This window comes from Cheilinus undulatus, linkage group 19 (genome assembly GCF_018320785.1).
Source record: "Cheilinus undulatus linkage group 19, ASM1832078v1, whole genome shotgun sequence".
Classification (NCBI taxonomy): Eukaryota; Metazoa; Chordata; class Actinopteri; order Labriformes; family Labridae; genus Cheilinus; species Cheilinus undulatus.
Window position 1 is genome coordinate 22,719,757 of NC_054883.1, and position 21,722 is coordinate 22,741,478.

The following is a 21,722-nucleotide window of genomic DNA, read 5'->3' on the forward strand; positions in this document are numbered from 1 at the left end:
TGTTACTACACTAATAATTTACTTGCTCATAAATTATGTTTTTTTATGTTATAATTATGGCTTTCAACTGATCATTTGACTGTTTATACAAACTTTTTTCACATCATTTTATATTTTTTTATATTCATTCTTTCATGATTATAACTTTGGATCCCATTATTTTAACTTTTATCTCAAAATTGTAGCTTTTTATCTCATCACTGTAGGTGTCTTTCTGATAATTATGACTCTTTATCTCGTAATTTTGAATTCTATTTCACAATTTGGATTTTTTTGTAATCTCATGATCATGACTTTATCCCATGATTTTCTTTTAAAAATCATAATTTTGACTTTTAACTGTATTATCTTACTTAATACTTTAAACTTTTTTAACAAAACTACTTTCATTTACTTTTTAACTCGGAAGTTCTGCAGGGGGGGTGGAGGTTACACAGGGTCAAACACAGCTGTAAAAAGTAACCAGGATCAGATGCTTCAGGATGAGAGGACAAACACAAAACAGCAAATAACAAAAGAATGACTGAGTCCATGGTAGAAAAGATGGAAGATATGAGGCACTCTGATGTGATTTAAAATCTTCTATCCACCAGGGATTTCCACACGTTTCATCAAGACAACTATTTATATTTTGAACTTTAATCTTGTAGTTGTGACCAGTGTTGGATTGTAACGCAACATGCAATTTTAAGGAAAGTAGTTGGTAATTATTTCATGATGTATTAAAAAGAAGTGTTTGAAATAACTTTTATGATCAAGTTAAAGACAGCCTGCATGTATTGTCCTAGTTTGTATGGAAGCTGGTTCATCTTAAACCATATTCTGAGATGTAATTGAATTTCTCCCACCCCTGCTTTCTTTTTCTCTCCTTTAAAACCAGATGTGACTTGAATCTAGTCCTCCACTCAACCTGATTAATTTGTTGTCTATAAATAGTCCTGGTCCAGAGCTCTGCAGAGCTTGAAGTATGACACCATGAGGTTTGAAGCCTATTGCTTCTGTTGGAGCTCTGTGCTGACACGGAGGTTACCCGGTCCCACCATTGTGTATTTTCAGAGCAGAGGCCTGTACGTTGGCAATGAGGGACAACTGAATTAGCTCCCACTGCGTCTGTTTTCTTTTGAAGCGTCTCGCCGCACGACGCACATAAAGCTGTAAGAGCAGCAGACCTCATAATTACACAGCCAAGACGCCCACCACGGCCCAATAAATGACAAGATGACATAAATCTTTGGAAGTCTCCAACAAGAGAAAATAGACAGGAGAAGAGAGAGCACATAGATTAATCTGCTTCTTCAGACTAAATAGGATCCAACTGTTTGATGTGTCTGAGTCTAACAACACATGAATGAATGTGGGGGGATTCAAAGAAGCAACAACAAAAGAGCTAGAAGAACAATACTGTAAGAAAAAAAGTCTATGTATAAGCAGATGCTTTTAAAACAGACAATCAAACTAAACACTGCAGGCCTATTCAGCTACTGAGGGAGGCTACTGTCTGCAGTTGTTCTTAATGTTCAATTCAAGAATTTACTTTGGGAGTAATAAAGCTCTGTCTTTATTTTGTGCTCCTGTAGATCAGCCTCCTGTTCTTCCCTATCACACCCACATGTGTGGTAAATATTTCTACTGACAATATCTGGGAAAAAATCTTTCTGACATGGTAATAAAGGGGTTTTAATTATAGAAGTGCAGGTTAGAGAGCACATATTGTTAATTTGCTGAGGCAGAATGCTAACAAACAGAAAAATGGTGCTGCTGCATTCAGGCTGTCCTCTGCAGGGCTGAAACATCAACAATTTATCCTTACACTCAAGTGTTTCTACAGTGTATGAGTGTTTTTAGGAGCCTCATTGACACCTTCATATTATTTCAGCTCACCAGAAAAATAGATGAACCCTCTACTCTCTAGATCAGCCTTTCCCAAACTTCAGCATGCCATGGCCTAATTTGAGTCCTGAAAATGTCCTGGGGCTCACGATAACCCTTTACATGAGACCCAAATTTACCTTTAACAGAGAATTTGGATGCCAGTGCTTGCATTCAGACACATTAACTTTTCCTGGAAAGCATTGTGGGGTCACAAAGTATAATTAATAAGCCATTTGTTCAGTTTTAATCAGGCATCTGCAAAGCCAATGAAATTGTCTTTTCAAATATTTAGGACTGTTCTGATACCATTTTTTCCTTCCTGATACGATTCTGATACCAAGGTGTTTGGTGTCAGCTGATACTGAGAACTGATCCGATACCGGTGTGAACTTTCTGGACTGACTGTGCAGACTAGCAAATTATTTAGACCTTTATTTGACTCAGAACATGGCTCAACAAATAGGATCATAATGTACAGCACCTCTGTGACCCTAAAGTTGTTTTTCAGCTAGAAAACGTGCTATAAGAGCTACAAAGGCATGGTTAGCGTCACTAGAATGGCACAATGGAGGACTTTCAGAGGAAAAAACAAGAAAGCATCTGCAATCTATGGTTCAAAATGTATTTAACTTTGAATAATACATGTCTCTTCTTGTTGTATACAACAACACCAGGCTTGGCGGGTTAAACTCCAAATCCCCCACATTCTTCATAAACTTGAAATAAAATTACATGTAAGAAGCTGGAACCAGCAAATATCTGAAGATTTGTTTCAAAAGGATTTAAAAAATAAGTCGTTTACAATTAATTGTCTTTTTGGTTGACTTTGCTACCGATTTGTTGTGGCTGAGTTCCATGTTTCCCTTTTTAACACTGAGCATCTGCACAGGCCTGTCCAAGACACATCCAGACAAAAAAAAAGGATAAAGTCTATGATAAATGCTCAGACATGTTCTCTGAAGGCAAGAGACTCAACCATTGACACGGGACATCATCAACAACAAACCTTACCATCAGCCTGGCTTACATACTGTGGTGGCGGTGACTTAAAATCAAGCCTCGTCTGATTCCTCCTTGGTCTGCCGAGCTCACGCGAGTATGCACTGGGTCACCAGTGTTTGTAGTGCTGGGCTCTATGACAACTGTGTTGTCTGGCGGGGTGCGTCTTGAGATCAAAGCAACAACTCTTGGCAGAGGACAAAGTTTTCCTAAACCTTCCTAGACATCAACCACGATGTTCTTGTCCTTTACCTCGAGGAAGGAAAACAGAGGAGTCTGGATTTCTTAGAAAGAAGCTCACAACTAAATCATCATCTGCCTGTGTTCTGGTCTCTTTCTCCCAGGATGCTACTGTGATGACTGTAGCACAACCTTACCTTCTTAATTGCATGTAAATAAACTTGAATTTTCTGTAGTTGTTGGATTGGTGCACAACAATAACTACCATCATTTGTTTGAGACCAAAGTATTTGGAAATGTCTGAATTTGCAGCGACTTTCAATCACCCATGAGGCCATGAGGCTTCTCTTTACAGTCATTGCATTGAAGGCACCCAGTCAGGTGCAGACAGGACTGACCTGGTCCAGGTCATCCAGAAGATCTTCTTACATAGGATATATTCAACATAGCGAATAAAATATAAACGCATTAGCTTTTCCCTAGGCTGGGTGGTTCTAGCCGGACAAAATGTCCATTTTGACACCTCCCTTTAGAGGTTTTCCTGGTACATCCAACTGGAAGCAGACCCTCCAACTGGGGCTAACCAACAATATCATGCAGGACCTACCATTCCTGTCTGGACTGGATGTCTTGGGATCCCGCAGGAGAAGCTAGAAGATGTGGCATGCAAGATATTTTGGGATCAAACGGTCATAAACTTTAACATCTTGAACTTTTTATTGGCGACGATGCGTTGTTTGTGACAAGAAAATTCAGAAAAACAAAAGCACAAAAAAGTCAACAGGTCCTGGAAGATTTAAACGTCGGTTTGCCCGAGTGTGTCAAATCACTACTTGCATCAAAGATAAGGTCCAAATCAAAATTGTTGGAAGCCCGTCCCGTGCAATCTCTGACAAAACAGGGCTGGAGATGCTGTGATTTGAAATCTTGAACGTCAGCATTTAGAGCGCCGCAGACAAAAATCCAGTCATTATTATCGTAGCAGGTGGAGCCAAATAACTAAAAAAAGGACCCACAACGATCTACATGGAAAGATATCATCAGAGGTAAGTGAGAAAGTCTGGTTCTGTCGGGGTGTTTGATGTTGTGTATGTGTGTAATTTAGATGAAATGACTCTTTAACTAAGCTGTCATGTCCTCAGAATGATTTGTATTGTGGTATGGCAGCTTTATGTGTAAAACCGGACCATATAGGGACATAGCATCAGTCTATGCAGAGCAATGAGTGAACTGGAGCAGACCAGGCAGTAGCTAATCTACTTATTATTACGCTTTAAACCAACTTACATTCCATTCAGTTCAACCACACAAATACTGAACATATCAATGTGTAAAATAACCTGCTGTTAATAATGTCAATGCTGAGTGCAGGTAAGAGAGGAGGAACCCTGCCTAACATGGTTATAGTCAGTCCTAGTTTGGTGATGTTGAGGTACCAAAGACAAAAACTCATTTTTTGAGGGTATAAGTAGACAGCGTTTCTGTTTTCATTATTGTACTGACTGAATATGAGTGTAGCTGTATCATTAAACCTCAGATGGTGTAAAAAAAAAAAAAAAAATAGCTATACGCTATATACGTTCTTAGACAGAAAGGCAGTATAACAACAATATATTGAGCTACAACTTTGATTTTTTTTTTTTGTTTGTTTTTTAATGCTTGTTTTCCTTTTTTTAATTTGAGATTTTAATAATAGGTTATACTTGGAGTGTTTGTGGTTAGAAAACGCAATATAAATGCTACAGGGTTTTTTTTAATTCTTTGTTTTTCATATTTTTTGTCAAGATGAGACCTCATTATTTATATAAAAAAAACATTTTTATTTATTTTAATAGCAAGTTTAATTGCAAAAGGCCTCCCACTGATTTTTGTGATGTCAAAAATGCAGACATTTTTTTTCATAAACTACAAGTAAATTTGAGATCCTTGAAGGTTATTATCAGAAGCATTGAAATTGTAAAACAAAAATGAGCAATGATTTTTTTTCTATGTTTTTCTTTTATTTATAATAATTAAAATAAATTATTACACTCTGGGAGTTATAGTCAAAAATGGACTCCTGACATGAATAGCAAGAAAAATACCACACATGTTTTTAAAATCCACTTTTCTTGCATTGATTTCTGAGCCAAGATAAATATCAAATATAAATCAATATTTGGGTATTTAACCCTTTCACTGCAACTTTAATTGCAAATAAAAACTACTGTTAGCAAAACACACAAAACTGTTTTTTTTATGTACATTAAAATTTGATTTCCTCAAAGGGGATTATGATCGCCTTGAATATGTCCCTTATAACAACAGCTTTGATTTTTATGCATTACATTTTTTTTATTGTAAGATTTTAATAAATTGTTACATTTTTAAAATGTAGTTTCAATGGATTTCAATATTCTCATTTATAATTAAACTGCAAACACATAAATACATTTCCAGTGTTGTTGAATTAACTGAAAATGTTACTGAAGAAAAATCTTAACAGATTCTATAAACTTTCTTCTTTCACTTTGAATCTCTGTTCCTGCTCTGAAACTTCCAGACCTGCCAACTGTCCGCCTTTTATGACTTTAACTGAAGTAAAAAAAACAGACTGTCATCAAGTTTGTACTTGGCTGAGTTATGTTAACCTCATATTATGTCACTTCTCCACAAAGCGTGCCTGCACACCATGCCGTTATAAATAGCCTAACCTGTGTGTGTGTGTTTAAGTTTGGAGGTCAGCATGTGTGTGTTTGCTTCATTGAGAAGAACAATAACAAGCTCCAATAATAAGTAGAATAAATTAGCTCATTAAGATACTTTATTTGTGATGTTACAGCTACTACACGTTTGCAATACATTTTATTGATTTTCAGTGAAGAATGAAGTGGTAACTTTAGTTCCTATATGGTCACAAAACTTAAAAATGTCAGTTTTTAGCCTGGGTCTACCACTTTTGCAAATCATTGCCTTCTGTTTTCATAAATATTATACACAGCATCCCAACTTTTTTTTCTAGGGTTTGTTGAACCCACAATCTTTTCATCTTTTTTCTTAAAATTCAGTTTATTAATTTGTTTGGGGTTAGCTTTACCAAACCCACGTGACACCAGAGATTTTTGCACATCTGTGTTTGTGGGGAAACTGAAGTTTTGGAGGTCTAACAGCCTGCAGGATGGAGATACAGATGTAGTGAGGCGTTCTCTGAACTTATAGCCAAATTACAAACACCAGGGGTTAAAAATAAACCCCACTTAAAGAAGTGGCTTCGTTTTGATTTGAAGGAGGACACTATTGTTGACATTTTCCAACATAAAAACATCTTTGCAAACATCATCTTTCAGGTAACAGTTATGCCTTTACGCCTGGAGTAATTATAGGGAAGCTGTGTCGTATATTATGAGTCTCTGACATAAAACCTGATACATGTGCATCTGAAAATCCATCATTTTTGGTTGCACAGAGCTCTGCTTGATAATAAGAGACTAAAAAGTACCCTGAAGTGTTCATTTTCAACACATGTTTGAACGGTGATGTATAGCGAGCTGCTGACAGAAAGCAGTCTTGTATATGTGGCAGTATGTGATTAAAGAGCATGCTGACAGCCTTAAGCCTTATACAGCATGTCTAAGTTTAGGCCTCATTAACTTTCTATGGAGCTGTCATGGATGGGTGGGCAGGAATTATTTACAGTCGACAGAAGACTTTTCCTGAGGCAGCAACCACACTTGGAGCTGTTTTAGTTCTAATCACATCTACATTTGTAATGCTACTACACGATCACTGTATGTTCATGTTGGTGCCAGTAGTCTCACAGATAGTGAAATCTGGATCACCTGAGTGCAGTGAATGAGTCTCAAGTGACTGAAGTATAAAAACACTGTGTCTGGGGGGTCCAGTCACTGGTAAATCAGTATCCCTGGTTACCATTACACCATGAAGACAAAAGAACACTCCAAGAAACTCAGAGAAAAAGGTTATTGAAAGCATAAGTCAGAAGGTGGATACAAAAACATTTCCAAGGCTCTGAACATCCCCCAGAGTTCAGTTAAACCCATTATCAAGAAATGGAAGGAATCTGGCACATGTGTACATCTACCTATGACTACGCTGAAGCAGTTACAAGCTCCAGCAGCTGAGATGGGAGAGACTCTGCATACAACAACTGTTGGCCGGGTTCTTCACCAGTCAAAACTTCATGAGAGAGTAATGAAGAGAAAGCTACTGTTGAAGAAAACTCAGATAAAATTTGGACTTGAGTTCACCCAAAGGCATTTGGGAAACTCCATGGTCAAGAGGAAGAAAGTTCTCTGGTCTGATGAAACCAAAATGGAGCTTTTTGGCCAACACTACACATCACCACAAACACACCATCCCCACTGTGAAGCATGATGGTGGCAGCATCATGCTGTGGGGATGCTTTTTCGGCAGCTGGAAATGAATGCGACAAAATACAGGAAAATCCTAGAGGACAATCTTATTCGGTCTGCAAGAGAACTATGGCATTGTAGAAGACTGATTTTGCAGCAAGACAATGACCAGAAGCATACTGTGAAGGCTGCACATAAATGGTCTAAAGACGACAAGGTGAATGTTCTGGAGTGGCCGAGTCAAAGCCCAGACCTCAATCCAATAGAGAATTTGTGGATGGACTTTAAAAGGGCTGTCCACACATGATCCCTGTACAACCTGACAGAGCTTGAGCAGTTTAGCAAAGAAGAAAGGCGTAAAATTGCAGTGTCCAGAGTCCTATCCACACACACTCAGTGCTGTGACTGCAGCCAAAGGTGACTTTACTAAATACTGATTTGAAGGGGTGAAAATTTATGCAGTCAGTTATTTTACATTACATATTTTTATTTAATTGACTCTACTTTGTAGAAATCTGTTTTCACTTTGACGTCAGTGAGATTTTTTTGTTCAAAAAGCCCAATTATATCAACCATTATTGATAAATAATTTTTATAGGCACTGTATATGCACTTATAAAGGAGAAGTTGAATGAAAATATGCATACTATTCCACTAAAACACATCATTTATCATTTCATAATATAAGACATTCAGTACAGTGTTAGTTATCAGCAGAATTATACTGTTAATCATTATCACTAGCTGTTACTGCTGCTACATGTAAAACTTCCAACAGCCATGGTGTCCGTCATTTGTGGCCACAGTAACACTTAAATTATTTCTCACTGTGCCCTATGTGGTCCACTACAGGAAGCTTCCTATGTAGGAATTGGGAAGTAGGGAATGATTGTATGCAAAAGTGTTTTTTATTAAAAAGAAAAAAGAAAGTTAAATATGTCCCCTCATGTAGCCCAGTGTTCCTGCTACAGGATGTTGAGTAAACTCCCCCAAGAGATGCACTTACCATCACCAATCAGGCTTTAAGTCAACTATGAGAGGACTGCAGAATGTAAACTTTCCTTGGGTCATTAAAATACCCAAATTACTGGCAACAGCAGTGAGGACACAACCTTAGTGCCCTCACGTAACTGTAGCTGATGTAGGCCACACAGGCAGGGGCTTCATGGTAAAGAAAATGTTGGTTAAAATGTCAGTAGAGTGTCTCAGTAACAACAAAATGCTAAAGGATCTAAATTTCATCAACCATCTTTTAGCATTACTTAATGTTACGCCTGTCGTCCTTTTCCAAGCCACATACGGAGAAATCCTCCGTCAGTCGTCAGAGAGGCTTTGGAAAGATGTGGTTTACGCTTGAGTTAAATTGAAATGTTGTTAAAGGTGTGAAGCTTTCTGTTCTCTCCTGGTCTGTTTACATTTCTGCAAAGTAAATGTCATGTCTGACTTGGACAAATATTAGCAGAAAACTAACATTTGCATCTAAAAATAGTGTAAATAAATGAATCCAAAATACTTCTTTGATTCATAAGCTGCCAGTTTGGTCAAGGTACCGGAAACTGGTTGGGTTACAATTACACTGGATTTTATGCCAAATTATTTGTTAAAAAAAAAACATTAAAATTACTTATAAGATGTGCTAATGCATTGCTTGCAAATTCTAAATTAAGTTTAAATCAGTGCTAGCTCACAAAAACCATATACTCTACATGACTGCAGCAGGAGCTGTGTACTGCTGAAGTTCTCAGTTACAGACCATCTGCCTGTCTCTGCTTCTCACTGCCTCAGTGAACCAGATTTAAAGTTTCAGAGTTTCTATCATCTTATATGCGTTGCATATTAGTATACAGCAAATCTATAATATTCCCTGCAAATATATACATGTCAAATGTCTTAATAATGCATGCATACGCTGTGGTTTGAATAATTTGTGTGCCCCTTTATAAACAAATATTAATGCAAACTCAATCACGTGATATCTTAAGTCAGTGCATGTTCATGCTAGCTGGCGAGTATGACACACATACACACAAACTCCATGGTCAAAGGACAAAGTTCAGGTGTGTTTATCATATAGTACGCTCTCTTACTCTGCATATATTTTCCTCATTGACCTGTGGCTCTTTTCTGCATGACTCTCCTCAACTCTCTTGTCCCTGTTTCTGATTCAGTCCATCATCTTCCTCTATCAGTAAAAGCCCAAAAATAGATTTTTAAATCTACCCACCAATGTAGCTACTGGTAGCTATGGCTGAAATCCACCCACATTTTGCCAGTTGGCAGGTGTAAATGTCAAGCCCCATATTAGCATTAAAATATGTCCAAGCTGAGTAAAGTTTCTATTATGCTGAATGGCGCATTACAAAATAAAAGCTTGAAATTGCAGATTTTGTGGTGAATAACTAATTTTACTTGGTTGTATTGTACATTTGATAAATTTACAGTAGCCTGAATATGAAATATTACATGCTGTTTGGTGGTATTAGTGTTTGGATATTATGATGGGTTTACTTAACACTCACAAAGATGTCTACATGTCAGTGTCATTAGGAATTGTGCACGCCATTTTAACTATAATTTAAACAATAAAACATATTTAAACTAAATATATGACATGATATGATATAAGTTGGGTCATTAATTGATATTATTTGATGCAAAAAATTCTACATATTGCATCTTTAAGTCAGAGGACTATGACAGAGTTCTTCTAACACTAGCATTAAAGTTAAGCGGTTCTGCCCTCCTTACAGCTCACACTGCAGTGCTCTGTACGCTGTTTGCTGTAAATCATTAGGACGCTCAACGATCCCTGACATTGCATGAAGAAATTCTGTCTCTTTGTTGGTCTTTTGGCATCTATCAAGTAAACATCAGATTTTTTCCAGGAATTTCTGATAAGTGAACCATCTGGCAGTCGAGCTGTTTCGTAACAAATTAAGAAACCATTAAAAGCTCCATTTATCTTTAATTTTACAACTCAAAAATGGGTCAAATTACTTCACGTGAGGTGTGACTATAAGAGACAAAACCACAAACCCTCAAAAGAGTTAACTATTAGTCAGCTTTTTTCTTTGGCTTATATCATTGCCCTCATCAGCAGTGTTCAAAAAGCTGCAGCAGCTGTTTTTAGTGATATAAATCTGATTACACACTAACTGTACTGCAGACTGTTGGGACCACACAGCAGAAACTAACAAGTGAACATAGTGGAGCTAGCTACAGAGTCAGATACATGACAAAAGTATTTGGCCACAACTTTCAATTACTGAATTCAGGTGTTTTAATCAGCCCCGTTGCCACAGGTGTATAAAATCATGCACTTATTCATGCAGTCTCCATTCTTATATATCCATGACTCTAAACGGGTCGTTCTGAAGAGCTCACTGACTTTAAGTGTGTAACTGTGATGGATGCCACTTTTGCAATAAGATGGTTTATGAAATTTTATCCCTGCTGGATATTCCACTGTCAGCTGTAAGTGATGTTATTAGAAAATGGAAGACTGTAGGAACAACAGCAACTCAGCCACGAAGTCAAAAACCTCATAAAATCACAGAGAAGAGTCAGAGACTTGCTAACTGGCATGGTGCGTAATAGTCACCAACTTTGCTGAAGAATTCTGAACTTCCACTGGCATTAATGTTAGCACAAAAATTATGTGGCTGAATGCAAGCCTCACATCAGCAAGTCTAATACCAGGTGGTGTAATTTTCGAGGTTTGGGCTAGGCCCCTAATCTCCAGTGAAGGCCAGTCTTGATGCTCCATACCAAGAGAGTTGGGACAATGCTATGCTTTCAACTTTGTGGCAACAGTTTTGTGAAGGCCTTTTTCTATTCCAACATGACTGCCCCAGTGTACAAAGAAGGGACTAGAAGATTCGGTTTGATGAGTCCAGTGCAGAAGAACTTGACTGGCCCACTGCACACCTTTGGGATAAACAGGAACAGAGGGTTTTGTCCACCATCAGCACCTGAAAATATTCTACAAAATAAATGGGCACAAATTCCTCCAAAATATTGTGGAAAACCTTCCAAGACGAGTACTTTTCCTTACCAAACTGATTTAAGCGATCGCCTGCTTCATACCAACTTTTTCTTCATAGTCCTCTGGAGAAGCTTTATAACAAGCACTGTGCATTGCTTTCAATATTTAGCAGCTGTCTGCTGTTTTAATGGTCATGTGTTAAACTGCATGTGGTTTACCTCAGTTTTGGTGTGTTACAGAATAGGGCTTCATAAAGTGTTGGCCACACTGGTGGGTCCCAGAGGTACTGCAGGTGGGTCATTTACAGTTACTAAAAACCATAGAAATTATTCTTATCATTTATTTTGTCTAGTATATGCATGGCCACCCCTAGCCAAAGTGAGGCCGAAGTAGGGGGGGTGGCTCATACACTGGTTTGAGCCCCATCCCCCCAGATTGCATGAAGCTAAGCATACATTATTTTAATCATATTCACCATGCAAACGCTGGCCTGATGTGCAGAGTGGGAGTGAGGCCCCCCACATATGACGAGGCCCTTCGTGCTCTGCATGGTCTGTCTATAGGGAGAGACACCAGTGTATAGAACCAATGTCATGGTTTAACATGGTGTTGGATTAACTGGTGACATTCTACTGTCACTAACTTCCCAGTTTTAAGAATTTATAAGTATCTTTGGAGACATTAATTCTAATAGAAAACAACACTAATGGCAGAGGCTTATTAACTGTAATCTGTGACCCCATGAACACTTACTGAGGAACGTTAGTGCATCTGAAAGCCAAGCACTGACAATGAAATGATCTGTTTATGAAACAAATTTATGATAAATTAAAGGTAAATACTTCAGTCTCATGTTATGATTGTACAAGGGATTTTGGGGCACCTCAGAAGACTTTCAGGTCTTGGATTGGGCCATAACTGAACCTTCTTTTACATCCTATAATCTTGGAATAGCAAAAAAGAATCACCTCAAAAAAAAAAAAAAAAATAATAATAATAATAATAACATAATCAAAAGCATTTGAAATCAGTCAGGCTTGAATAAGAACCAATTTTCTTCTTAAAATTTGTGTGTATTGGTTGCTTGGACTTGAAAGTTAAGGTTAATCGTAATTAAAAAATAACCTTATAAATGACATATCCTGGCTCCCCCAACTGCATTAGCAGATGCTGTCCAGGAATAAAACAGCAAAACACTTGCTAAATTTAACCCTAGTTTGTGCCATTGGTTGGGTTGGCTGAAGAGAAAAGCACTGACAGAAAAAAACAGAACAGAAACCAGATTTTCCCTATCTATTGTGGTAATTAAGATAATAAGTGGACCATACTAGTGCTAAACTACAAAATAACCCACATAAACTGGCTGACAAACAATAACATTTAAATTTTTGGAAAATGAGAAGGATAGGTAAACCCCAGGGGACACACCTTGGTTTGGTTTGGTTTGGTTTAGTTTGTGGTTATCAGTTTGTGTTATTCTAAAGTCACTCAACAGTTAGCTACCAGCAGTATTTCTTAGACACATTAACCGCACACCCCCACCACTCGCATCCACATATGGACACCAACTGTGTGCTGTTTGAGCTCCACCGCTGTGTACCACCACCCTTCACTTGGTGTGGAGCGCTTCCAAATCCTCGGGGAAAGTAGTTTATTGTGATAACAGGACGAGTCCCAAATTACTGAGCTGGGCTGAGTCAAACTGGTTCGAAATAGCATCACACACTCTGAGCTGGTGGGTGTGCTCACATGCCTGCAGATGCGTACATGTGCTCTTTCATTTAGCTACTTGTTCTCTGAAAGTCACCACAATGAAGCATTTCATGCATGTGTGTAGTTTGTGGTGTTAATTTCATTAAGGAACACTTTCCCTCTGTGGAAGTGGTGCAAAACAGGAGTGTAATGTCTCAGTGACTTAGCTTGCTATAGTTGCACCATTGTGGTTTTAAACATCCCTCAGTGTGTCAAAGAGGAATGATGCTGTTATACTCAAGCAGTTTGACAGTCTGGCATCATGATGAGAGTAAGATTCTCTATGACAAAACATTTAACACAAATGCCAGAGACTTTGCTTCTTGCTGTCCATCATTAATAATAGTAAATGCATGGTATAATTTAGATCATGCATGCTTTGCATCATCTGCTTAATATTTTTTAAAGCAATGATTTCAAAAGGTTTTTTTTATGTGTATCTGAGGGCAGGGTCTTACCCAGGGTTTTAGAAATATTGAGGGCCATAACTCAGCTTACTAAGGAGACCTTGGGTTAAAGTAAACCTGATGTTTCTGGTTCAGGTCCCAGGTTACTTTATTTGTAACCATTGGCAGCAAGGCATGATTTACTTCAGCAATGTTTGGGGTGCCTAGGTGCCCTCTCCCAGCAAATGTGGAAATTAAAAAGCTTTCTTTCCTACATAAGAGGATTAGGGCCACTGAAAAAAAAATTGAGACACAATTATTTTTTTTTTAACTTGTGAGAAAAAGTCAGAATTCCAAGTTTAAAGTCAGAATTCCAAGTTTAGAGTCAGAATTCTGAGATTAAAGTCAAAAAACGCGCTGAGTCCAAAAAACAACAATGCTCGTCCCTCAGCTGCCGGCGTCCTTTTGTTGCCCCAAGTCCAAGACGCGGTATTATGATGCAGGCACGTTATGCCAAAGTCATCCCATGTTCACCCGGGTGTGACGTTCCCGTTGGAGCCGATCAGAAGCAGCCAGTAAAAACCCGTGTCCATTGCAGGGTCAGTCGACGCGGGTCTGAATGCCGATTAGACCCTCGCACTGAGACAGAAGAGTTCACCCAGTAATTAAAGGATCTTGAGCCGGTGGAAGCACTCTCATTGACGTGAAGTGAAACCTATCAGCTGCATTTCCATGATGGAGCAGAGACAAAGGGAACACAAATCTAGAATTTTAGGGGTTAGAGTTGCTTTTACAAATTTACTCGCTGACTGCAACTCGCAGTCATATTTAAGGTAAGTCAACAGACCATTTGTTGACTTGATGATATCCACAGGTCATTTAGTTAAGTTTGGACAAATTGCTAACATTTTATTGTTATTATCACATAAATCTCTGTTCCGTCACTATATAGTATGTCCCTTTCCAGCAGCAGCACCGCTGCCTGTAAGTTACGACGCTGTACGATTGATGACAGAACTCCTGTTAATGATGTCGGACTATTTGTCAAACATATTATAGGGACTAGCTATAGACGAGCATATACTTATGCAGCATTGCACTCGTTTTTGTTAAACTCAAAGCATTTTGTAAAAGGATTGTAGGAACTACCTGTAGAGGATGTGTTCTTCTTGCTGTGCTTGCGCATTCACACTGGCAAGTGCTTGGTCTGACCTGCTTCCTGTTTAAAGCATTTTATTAGACATCTGGAAGTAATAAAGTATACAGCTGCAAACATTTTGGAGAGGTTCAGTGGTATTAAAAAAATGATAACTGCCTATTCCTATTTCCATTGGCATTATAAATCTGCTTTTTAAACCACTAATAAACTACAAAACGAGTGAAAGTGTCAGTCAATGCAGAGCTTGTGTCTTGCCATTTTCAGCTTACATCTGGACCATTGTTTCAGCAGAGCCATAACTTTACAAACACACCAGCAGCCAAATCTGTGGTGTCTAAAAGTGTCCTCCTGATATTTTTAGTGCAAAGCACCATGGGACAGTCTCCCTCTGATAAACTTTAGGTCTCTTATTAGCAGGAGTCAACACTGACCTTTGGTCCCGGGGGCCCAGCCTGTCCTCTGCTGCCTTGTTCTCCTGGCTTGCCCTGTTTGGACAAAAAACACACTCTGAGAGGCAAAGTGGAGCAGCAACCAGATTCAACACCATTACAGTAATTACCTGTTTCACTTTAAACACTGCAGAGACTGCAGGAGGAAACCCCAAACACATGCACATGTACAGAAGAAACCAGACCTCTAAAACTCAGTACTGTTTTCTTTACCACCGTTTATAGAAGAATTATTTTCTGTACACGTGGCCATAATGGTTAGGCTGTTACATCTGCATATCTTCTGAATCAAATGCTGTCGTTTAAGCTGGTTTAATGTGAGTGGAGACGGGACTGTTGAACAAAAGCCAACCTTACCATTGGTCCATCTTCTCCTGGAGGTCCCGGCTTGCCTCTCTCACCAGGAAGACCCTGCACACAAAAACAAAAATAAAAATGTTAATTTTCCTTAGTTTTATGTGTCATATTGAATTTCATCATGTCCGCCATAACTCAAAGTCTTCACTGCAAACAATAAACAGAATAATAATTGATGTTTGATCAGTCTTGTGTCAGCTATCTGCTGCAGCATTGCTTCACATTAAATTAATATCTGCCAATGATATACTGGAAGGCTTGAATACTAGACCCTGGTTTTTGATGTTCTACAGGTATAAACTTGTGATTGCATATTGGCTTTTTGTCTGCAAAGATGGCAATACTTATGAACTGGTAAACTTTTCAGTCATGTGATCCCAGTGGTGTGGGAATGCCTGATGGGGGCAGGAAGTAGAGGACAGCCACAGGAATGAATGGCAAAGGAAGAAAGTTTGTACTCTACAGCTCTAAATGGACCTATACACTGCAATGCATCAGAAAATATAATTCCTACGCTTCACAAAGAATTGATCATTTCCACAGTTTAACCAATTTAACTGGTGTGAAGGTGATCAATATAACAGATAACTCAGTCCTTCAGACCTCCTCTAGCCAGATGAAGGGAGACAAGAGTCTTAAGGGGTCTTGTACTGAGCTAAGAGGCCAGCTAGAACTCGTTTAATGTATAAAATAATGCTCCTTTTCAACAAACATGCTTTAATTTGAAACAATGTAGTACTATCAACAAACTGAACCTTGTGAGGTAAGCAACTAAGTTATGATGTGCTGTTCATGAATGAGCCTGTTTCATGAAACAGCTCTTTCATGTAAGCCACTGTAGCTAGCTCCTGTTTGAGTGCCAGTTTCCTTTCCTCTGTCTTTTGTCATTTTTTAGTCTACATTTAAAAAGCTGAACTGGTACCAAATAACAACCAGCTCTAATGAGCGGAGCCAAATGAACTAGATCTCTTAAATAAGAGATGGATTTCCCTTCAAGGAGAGTAAGACTTCTTGCACCCCAACAGGAATTCTCCACTTCTGTGTGACGTCAACTGCAAAGAACCTACGCTTGAGCTTCCCATGGGTGTGATGTCACAGGGACATGGCCACCACGGAAATAGTAAGGTCTATTTTGTTAGAGAATGAACAGAAAAAAAATAGATAATTATCAGATCCATCAGTGACAAGCACAGCCTATAACCATGATGACACAGCGGCTATTCATGATGCTACATCCACAGGACTAACGACATTAATCTCACCTTGAGTCCTGGGGGTCCTGGTTCTCCTGGTTCTCCTGGATCCCCTTGCTCGCCCTGAGTGGTATAAGCAGAAATAGACAATATTGGTACTTGTAGAAGATCAGAAAAGACACAAAAAATGCTTCTTTGAAGACCTACCAGGAAGCCTACGGGACCAGGCTCCCCTTTTGGTCCGATTGGGCCAACTTCACCCTGCCCAGACAGAACAGGACAGGAGAAAAGGACATGGACAGGGTCAAATACTTGTTCACTAAAACATGGAACATTTTGAAGAATAAAAGTTTATGGTTTGGAAATACTTGTCCATCTAGTTTTGAAGTAACAATTCAGAGTTGCTCAGCTGACTGTAAGGTTTACACAAAATCAAACTATATCGTCTGCATAACAGGAGACATATGATTATAGTTATATTGGGGTATGTTTCCATAAAGAAAGCATCAAAACTTAGAGTTTACATAAAATCCAAGAACAAAAACATAGTTAAGGATGCACAATTAGACACTGTGCATACGTATTTCTTATTACTTTTATTCTTAAAATGATCCAAAAATGATGAAAGATAATAGACTTTATTATTAGAGTGTATGAAGAGCTGTATTTGTGCTATAAATGTGAAAAATAATTCACTGTAGATATATATAACATTCTAAGTTAGGGAAAATAGAGCTTTTCCCTGCATCACTCCAGTTGACATAAGTTTATTTCCTTGGATTTTGTAATATTTTTTTTTTACTTTGGTGTGTCTCCAGTGTAGTATAATCCAAGTAGATACTGCAATATAGTCTGTGGCTATAGAGGAATTCTAAAAGGATAGATTATTTACCTTTGGTCCTGGTAATCCAGGAGGGCCAGGTTCCCCAGTTTTTCCATCTTTACCCTGAAGACAGAAATGATGCATTGGCTCCATCATCTGAGGACACCATGATTACAGCAGAATAAAGTGCTTATAGGAAAATAGTGGTGAGGAAACTGTTAGCACTTACAGGCTTACCATCAGGCCCTGGTGGCCCCTCCCTCCCTTTTTCTCCTCGGAAACCCTGCAGAGTTGAAACAGTGAGTCATGAAATCATTATCACATTCTTTTGACTGTGCATTGTTCTGGTTGATTGTTATTTGAAATGAATGGAAAGATTCTTATTTGACTGGGTCATTAAAAGTGCAAAGCTAGAACTCATGTCCAGGACTTGTCCATTGTTTTGCATTGTTGCATTCAGAAACATAAAACCACATGATGCCTAATACATTAATAAACAATGTGAAAAAAGTAATTGCCCCCTAAACCTAATAACTGGTTGTTCACTTGCAGCAAAACCTCCAAGTGTTTGTGATAACTGGATATGAGTCTTTCACCTCACTGTGGAGGAATTTGTTAAGGTAAATTTGTTAATTAATGCCTTTTTTACATAGGGCCAATTTGTATAAGTCAACCAATCTTTTCCTACAGAGAGCTGTATAATAAAGTGCATCTCTCTGAGTAGATAATACTACGGTACCCCTGATGAGTCACCATGACTTGCAGTAATTAGGGGTCATTAGTAGATGACAGAAGCTGAGGTCTGAGAATGTATATTTTTGGTGAAATGCACCAAGTCCACATCAAACACACACAAATGATCTCCCTAGTTTCCAGTTCTCTGTGCCGTGGTCTTTTATCCCTTTCCATACAACATTCATCACTGTAGATTAATGCAAATAGAGCTACCAGTGTTTAATCACCTCCCTTATAATAAATGTTGATTTTGCAATCACCCAATACAGATTGGTTCTTAAAGGTTGTATTTCAAATGACTCAGCGTCTGATATGAAAAGTGTTTGTGTGTATAAGTGAGTGTGTTTACCATGCGTCCTGGCAGACCACGCGGCCCTGGTGGTCCAACCACACAGTTGCAGTCTTCTTCTTCCTTCTCCTCTGTGGCCGTTCGATTCAGGGGACACTGAGGAAACACAAACAGCTGTCAGTAAAACAAGGCTACCTCTTAAGATTAAAGCTGTTTGACTTATTTTTGAATGATTTTGTCCTTATAATCTGAATAAACTGGGATTTTATTGGTCTGCTGTGGTACACTTGACTTCAAATAACTGAGATGAGAGGAGATGAGGGGAGAAGGATCCTTCCTCTAGTTAAGTTTTTCACTCTTTTTCCCCATGAAGTGTGAATCCTTATCCAAACTTTAAAAAGTGTGCATTGACTGAACATTGAGATGGTGTTACAATTTGCAGAAAAAGTCCCTCTAAAGTAATTTTTTAACACTTTATTAAAGCTTACTTCTAGTTATTAATGTGTGTGTATAGATTTGAAGCAAATGCAAGATACTTGTGCTCTACAGAAAGGATAAGCACTCAGCGAAGAAGTCCAGAAACCCAGTTAAACCCTATTTGCCTCCACAAGTCAACCGTGCAGTCAGATGGGCAGCAAGAAGCGAACACTTCATCAGGGTTGTCAAGTGGGAACCCACCTTCATCAGTGTGCTGTCCAATTAGTCCCCTGACACCTCCAGAAGGCTGAACAGTGATCTCCAGCATCCCAGAGCCACCCCCCTCCATGCTAGCCCGCGCTGCCCACCATGCCAACATGAAGACATCTCTTTCTTACCTACCTTACAGCATGACCAACCAGCATTGCCTCCTTCAATAGACCCAGGCTTGGCAAGAGGGTGGGGGAAGCAGAGCTATGGTGAGGTACCCTGATACCCTGACTTGGACTGGCACCCCTGCCGGACTAGGCTGGCGCTCTACCTCCCCCCTCTACTTACCCTAGCACGACTCCAACACCAACAAGACTAGTATTCCTATCAACAACAGGGAACTGCAAAAGCTACACAAGCGGTATAGAGGACAGAGCCATTAGCAAGAGGGTGGGAGAAGCAGAGCTAGGGTGAGGTGCCCTGACTAGGCTTGCACTCACCCCTGCTAGACTAGGCTGGCACTCTACCTCCCCCTTATACTGACCATAGCATGACTCATAAAACACCATTAACAGATTCAGGCTTAACAAGAGGGGATAGAGCTTGGGTGTTAATACATGTGTATCAAGACTATATACAGTAATTTAATTTTGTACCTTGTCCTGTCATCCTATATACAATTGCAAAAAGTTGAGATGGAATGAAAAATGTGGGCAAAAATGGAATAAAGTGATGTGCACGTCCTTTTCAACATATATTCAATTAAATTCAGCAAAAACTGATCATGGGACTTATAAACTTTGATTAAAATGTGGAATTTCTTCCCATTCTTCCTTGACATCGATCTTAAGTTGCTTAACAGTGCATAATTTTTATTGCTGTGTTTTTGCGCATCATAATGTGACATACATCTTCATGGGAGATGCTCTGTTTCAGTCAGTAGGAACGTGCATGAAAATTGCACTGCTAAGTAGTGTTTGGGTGGAGCATTGCAGAGCACCAGCCCATGAGTATGTAGTGCTCACAACAGCATATCCACAATGGTGTAGCTATGGCCTCTTTGATTTAAAAACAAGCTCTGGGGGTTTCTTAACCTTTGTTATGTCTCAAAGGCTGGTTATTATAAAGTATAAGTAAGAGGATTAAATCTGCACTTACCCTTTCATCATCCTGTGTAAAAAAGGAGATAGAGGACAAGAGAAAACAATCATGGTTACAGTCATTTTAGACTCATACCACAAAGGCAATTCTAAAAGAGGACAGAAGATCTTGCAGAAGCAAAGACGGCGATAATGAGGTTTACCACTGAGTGGATCTCACAGGCCGTCTCTCTGTCACTCTGGAGAGGATCACAGTATAGACGCAGCTTCTGGATCTCCACCTGGATTAAAGGAAGGGAAAAGATGGCTGTCTACTTCAGAATAAGGATGATAAAAAAATGCATTCAGATCATTTTTGGTTGTTTTGCACATGTATTCTGCACACCTGGTTGCATAGTTGTCACTCACCGGCACAGTGAAGTCTGCTCCTCTCCTCTTGGCCACCTGTGTAATTCCATTAATGTAAATTGGCTCCACAGGATCCAGTTTTACCTCTTGGAGTGGTTCATCATCAAGGAAGCTGGTAACCTTGGTTGGCTTCACCAGAATTTTGAGCTGATGCCACTTCCCATCATAAAGAGACTGAGAGAAGGCACAAATATGGTTATCTCAAATGTTATCTCAAATGTTATCTCAAATGTTGTTCCAGTTTCATGCCAAGAGCAAAGTTCGATGTTAAAGGATTTATCAAAACTCCTTCGATCAGCGCTGTATTTCTGCACGCTCACTTGTGCTAATCAGTCAGCACAGCCAAAAGTGTGGCTTTCCTGAATGTGACACAAATAGTAACGACCAATAAGTCTTAGGACTGAGAACTGCTTCCTTTTCCAAGACAGTCTTCACTAAAGCTGACTAGGAGGCAGAAACAGAGCATCTATTGTCTCACTGAGCCACAGCCGTCCTTCCTAAATGACAAATCACAGCCTTCCACCTCGTGCCACATTAAACCAAATCAAATCAAACATGTGCAAACACAAATTGAGCAAAATTACAACCCTGTCTGATGCTCCTTGCTGAAGCTGAGGTGTCTGCTGGGACAGAGGGAGGTGGGTGCTCTTTGGAAAAACAACCTGGCGTGTCCATGTGTTATTAGCGTACACTGACATTAAAAGAGCCACTCTTCCGCTGGTTAGTTTCCATGGCGGTTTAGAGGAGGAAGCATTTTCTTTGAGCCTTCTCCTGGTTTACATCACATTACATCTTCACAGGCTCAGCTGTGTATTGAACTGAACAGGGGATGATGGGTAAATAACTGCTTGTTTGGCTCTCTCTAAGTCGTCTCAGTCAGGTTCATTCATAGCAGTGAACATAAAGGGAGAGCCAAGATTGGAAGTGACACAGTGTGTTCTTTCAGGGACAGGAAAATAACAGTGGCACGGTATGATTACTCTTTAAATATCAACTATGGGTCTTTTAAAGTAGTTTAAGGTTTTCCTTATTATCTCTGAGAAGCTTAGCACGATG

General features: G+C 39.1%; 1 protein-coding gene across 1 annotated transcript in view; it reads right to left on the minus strand.

Moving 5' to 3' along the window:
* The window catches only part of si:dkey-225n22.4 (collagen alpha-1(XXI) chain), a 75,464-nt gene that overhangs the window by 46,117 nt on the left and 7,625 nt on the right, over nucleotides 1-21,722 (minus strand). The window contains exons 8-17 of the mRNA XM_041814600.1: nucleotides 20,667-20,840; nucleotides 20,462-20,539; nucleotides 20,317-20,328; nucleotides 18,592-18,687; nucleotides 17,737-17,790; nucleotides 17,577-17,630; nucleotides 16,892-16,945; nucleotides 16,754-16,807; nucleotides 15,492-15,545; nucleotides 15,117-15,170 (exon numbers count right to left, since the gene is read on the minus strand). Of these exons, the coding sequence (XP_041670534.1) occupies nucleotides 15,117-15,170; nucleotides 15,492-15,545; nucleotides 16,754-16,807; nucleotides 16,892-16,945; nucleotides 17,577-17,630; nucleotides 17,737-17,790; nucleotides 18,592-18,687; nucleotides 20,317-20,328; nucleotides 20,462-20,539; nucleotides 20,667-20,840 (684 nt within the window). The remainder of the gene's footprint in view (nucleotides 1-15,116; nucleotides 15,171-15,491; nucleotides 15,546-16,753; nucleotides 16,808-16,891; nucleotides 16,946-17,576; nucleotides 17,631-17,736; nucleotides 17,791-18,591; nucleotides 18,688-20,316; nucleotides 20,329-20,461; nucleotides 20,540-20,666; nucleotides 20,841-21,722) is intronic.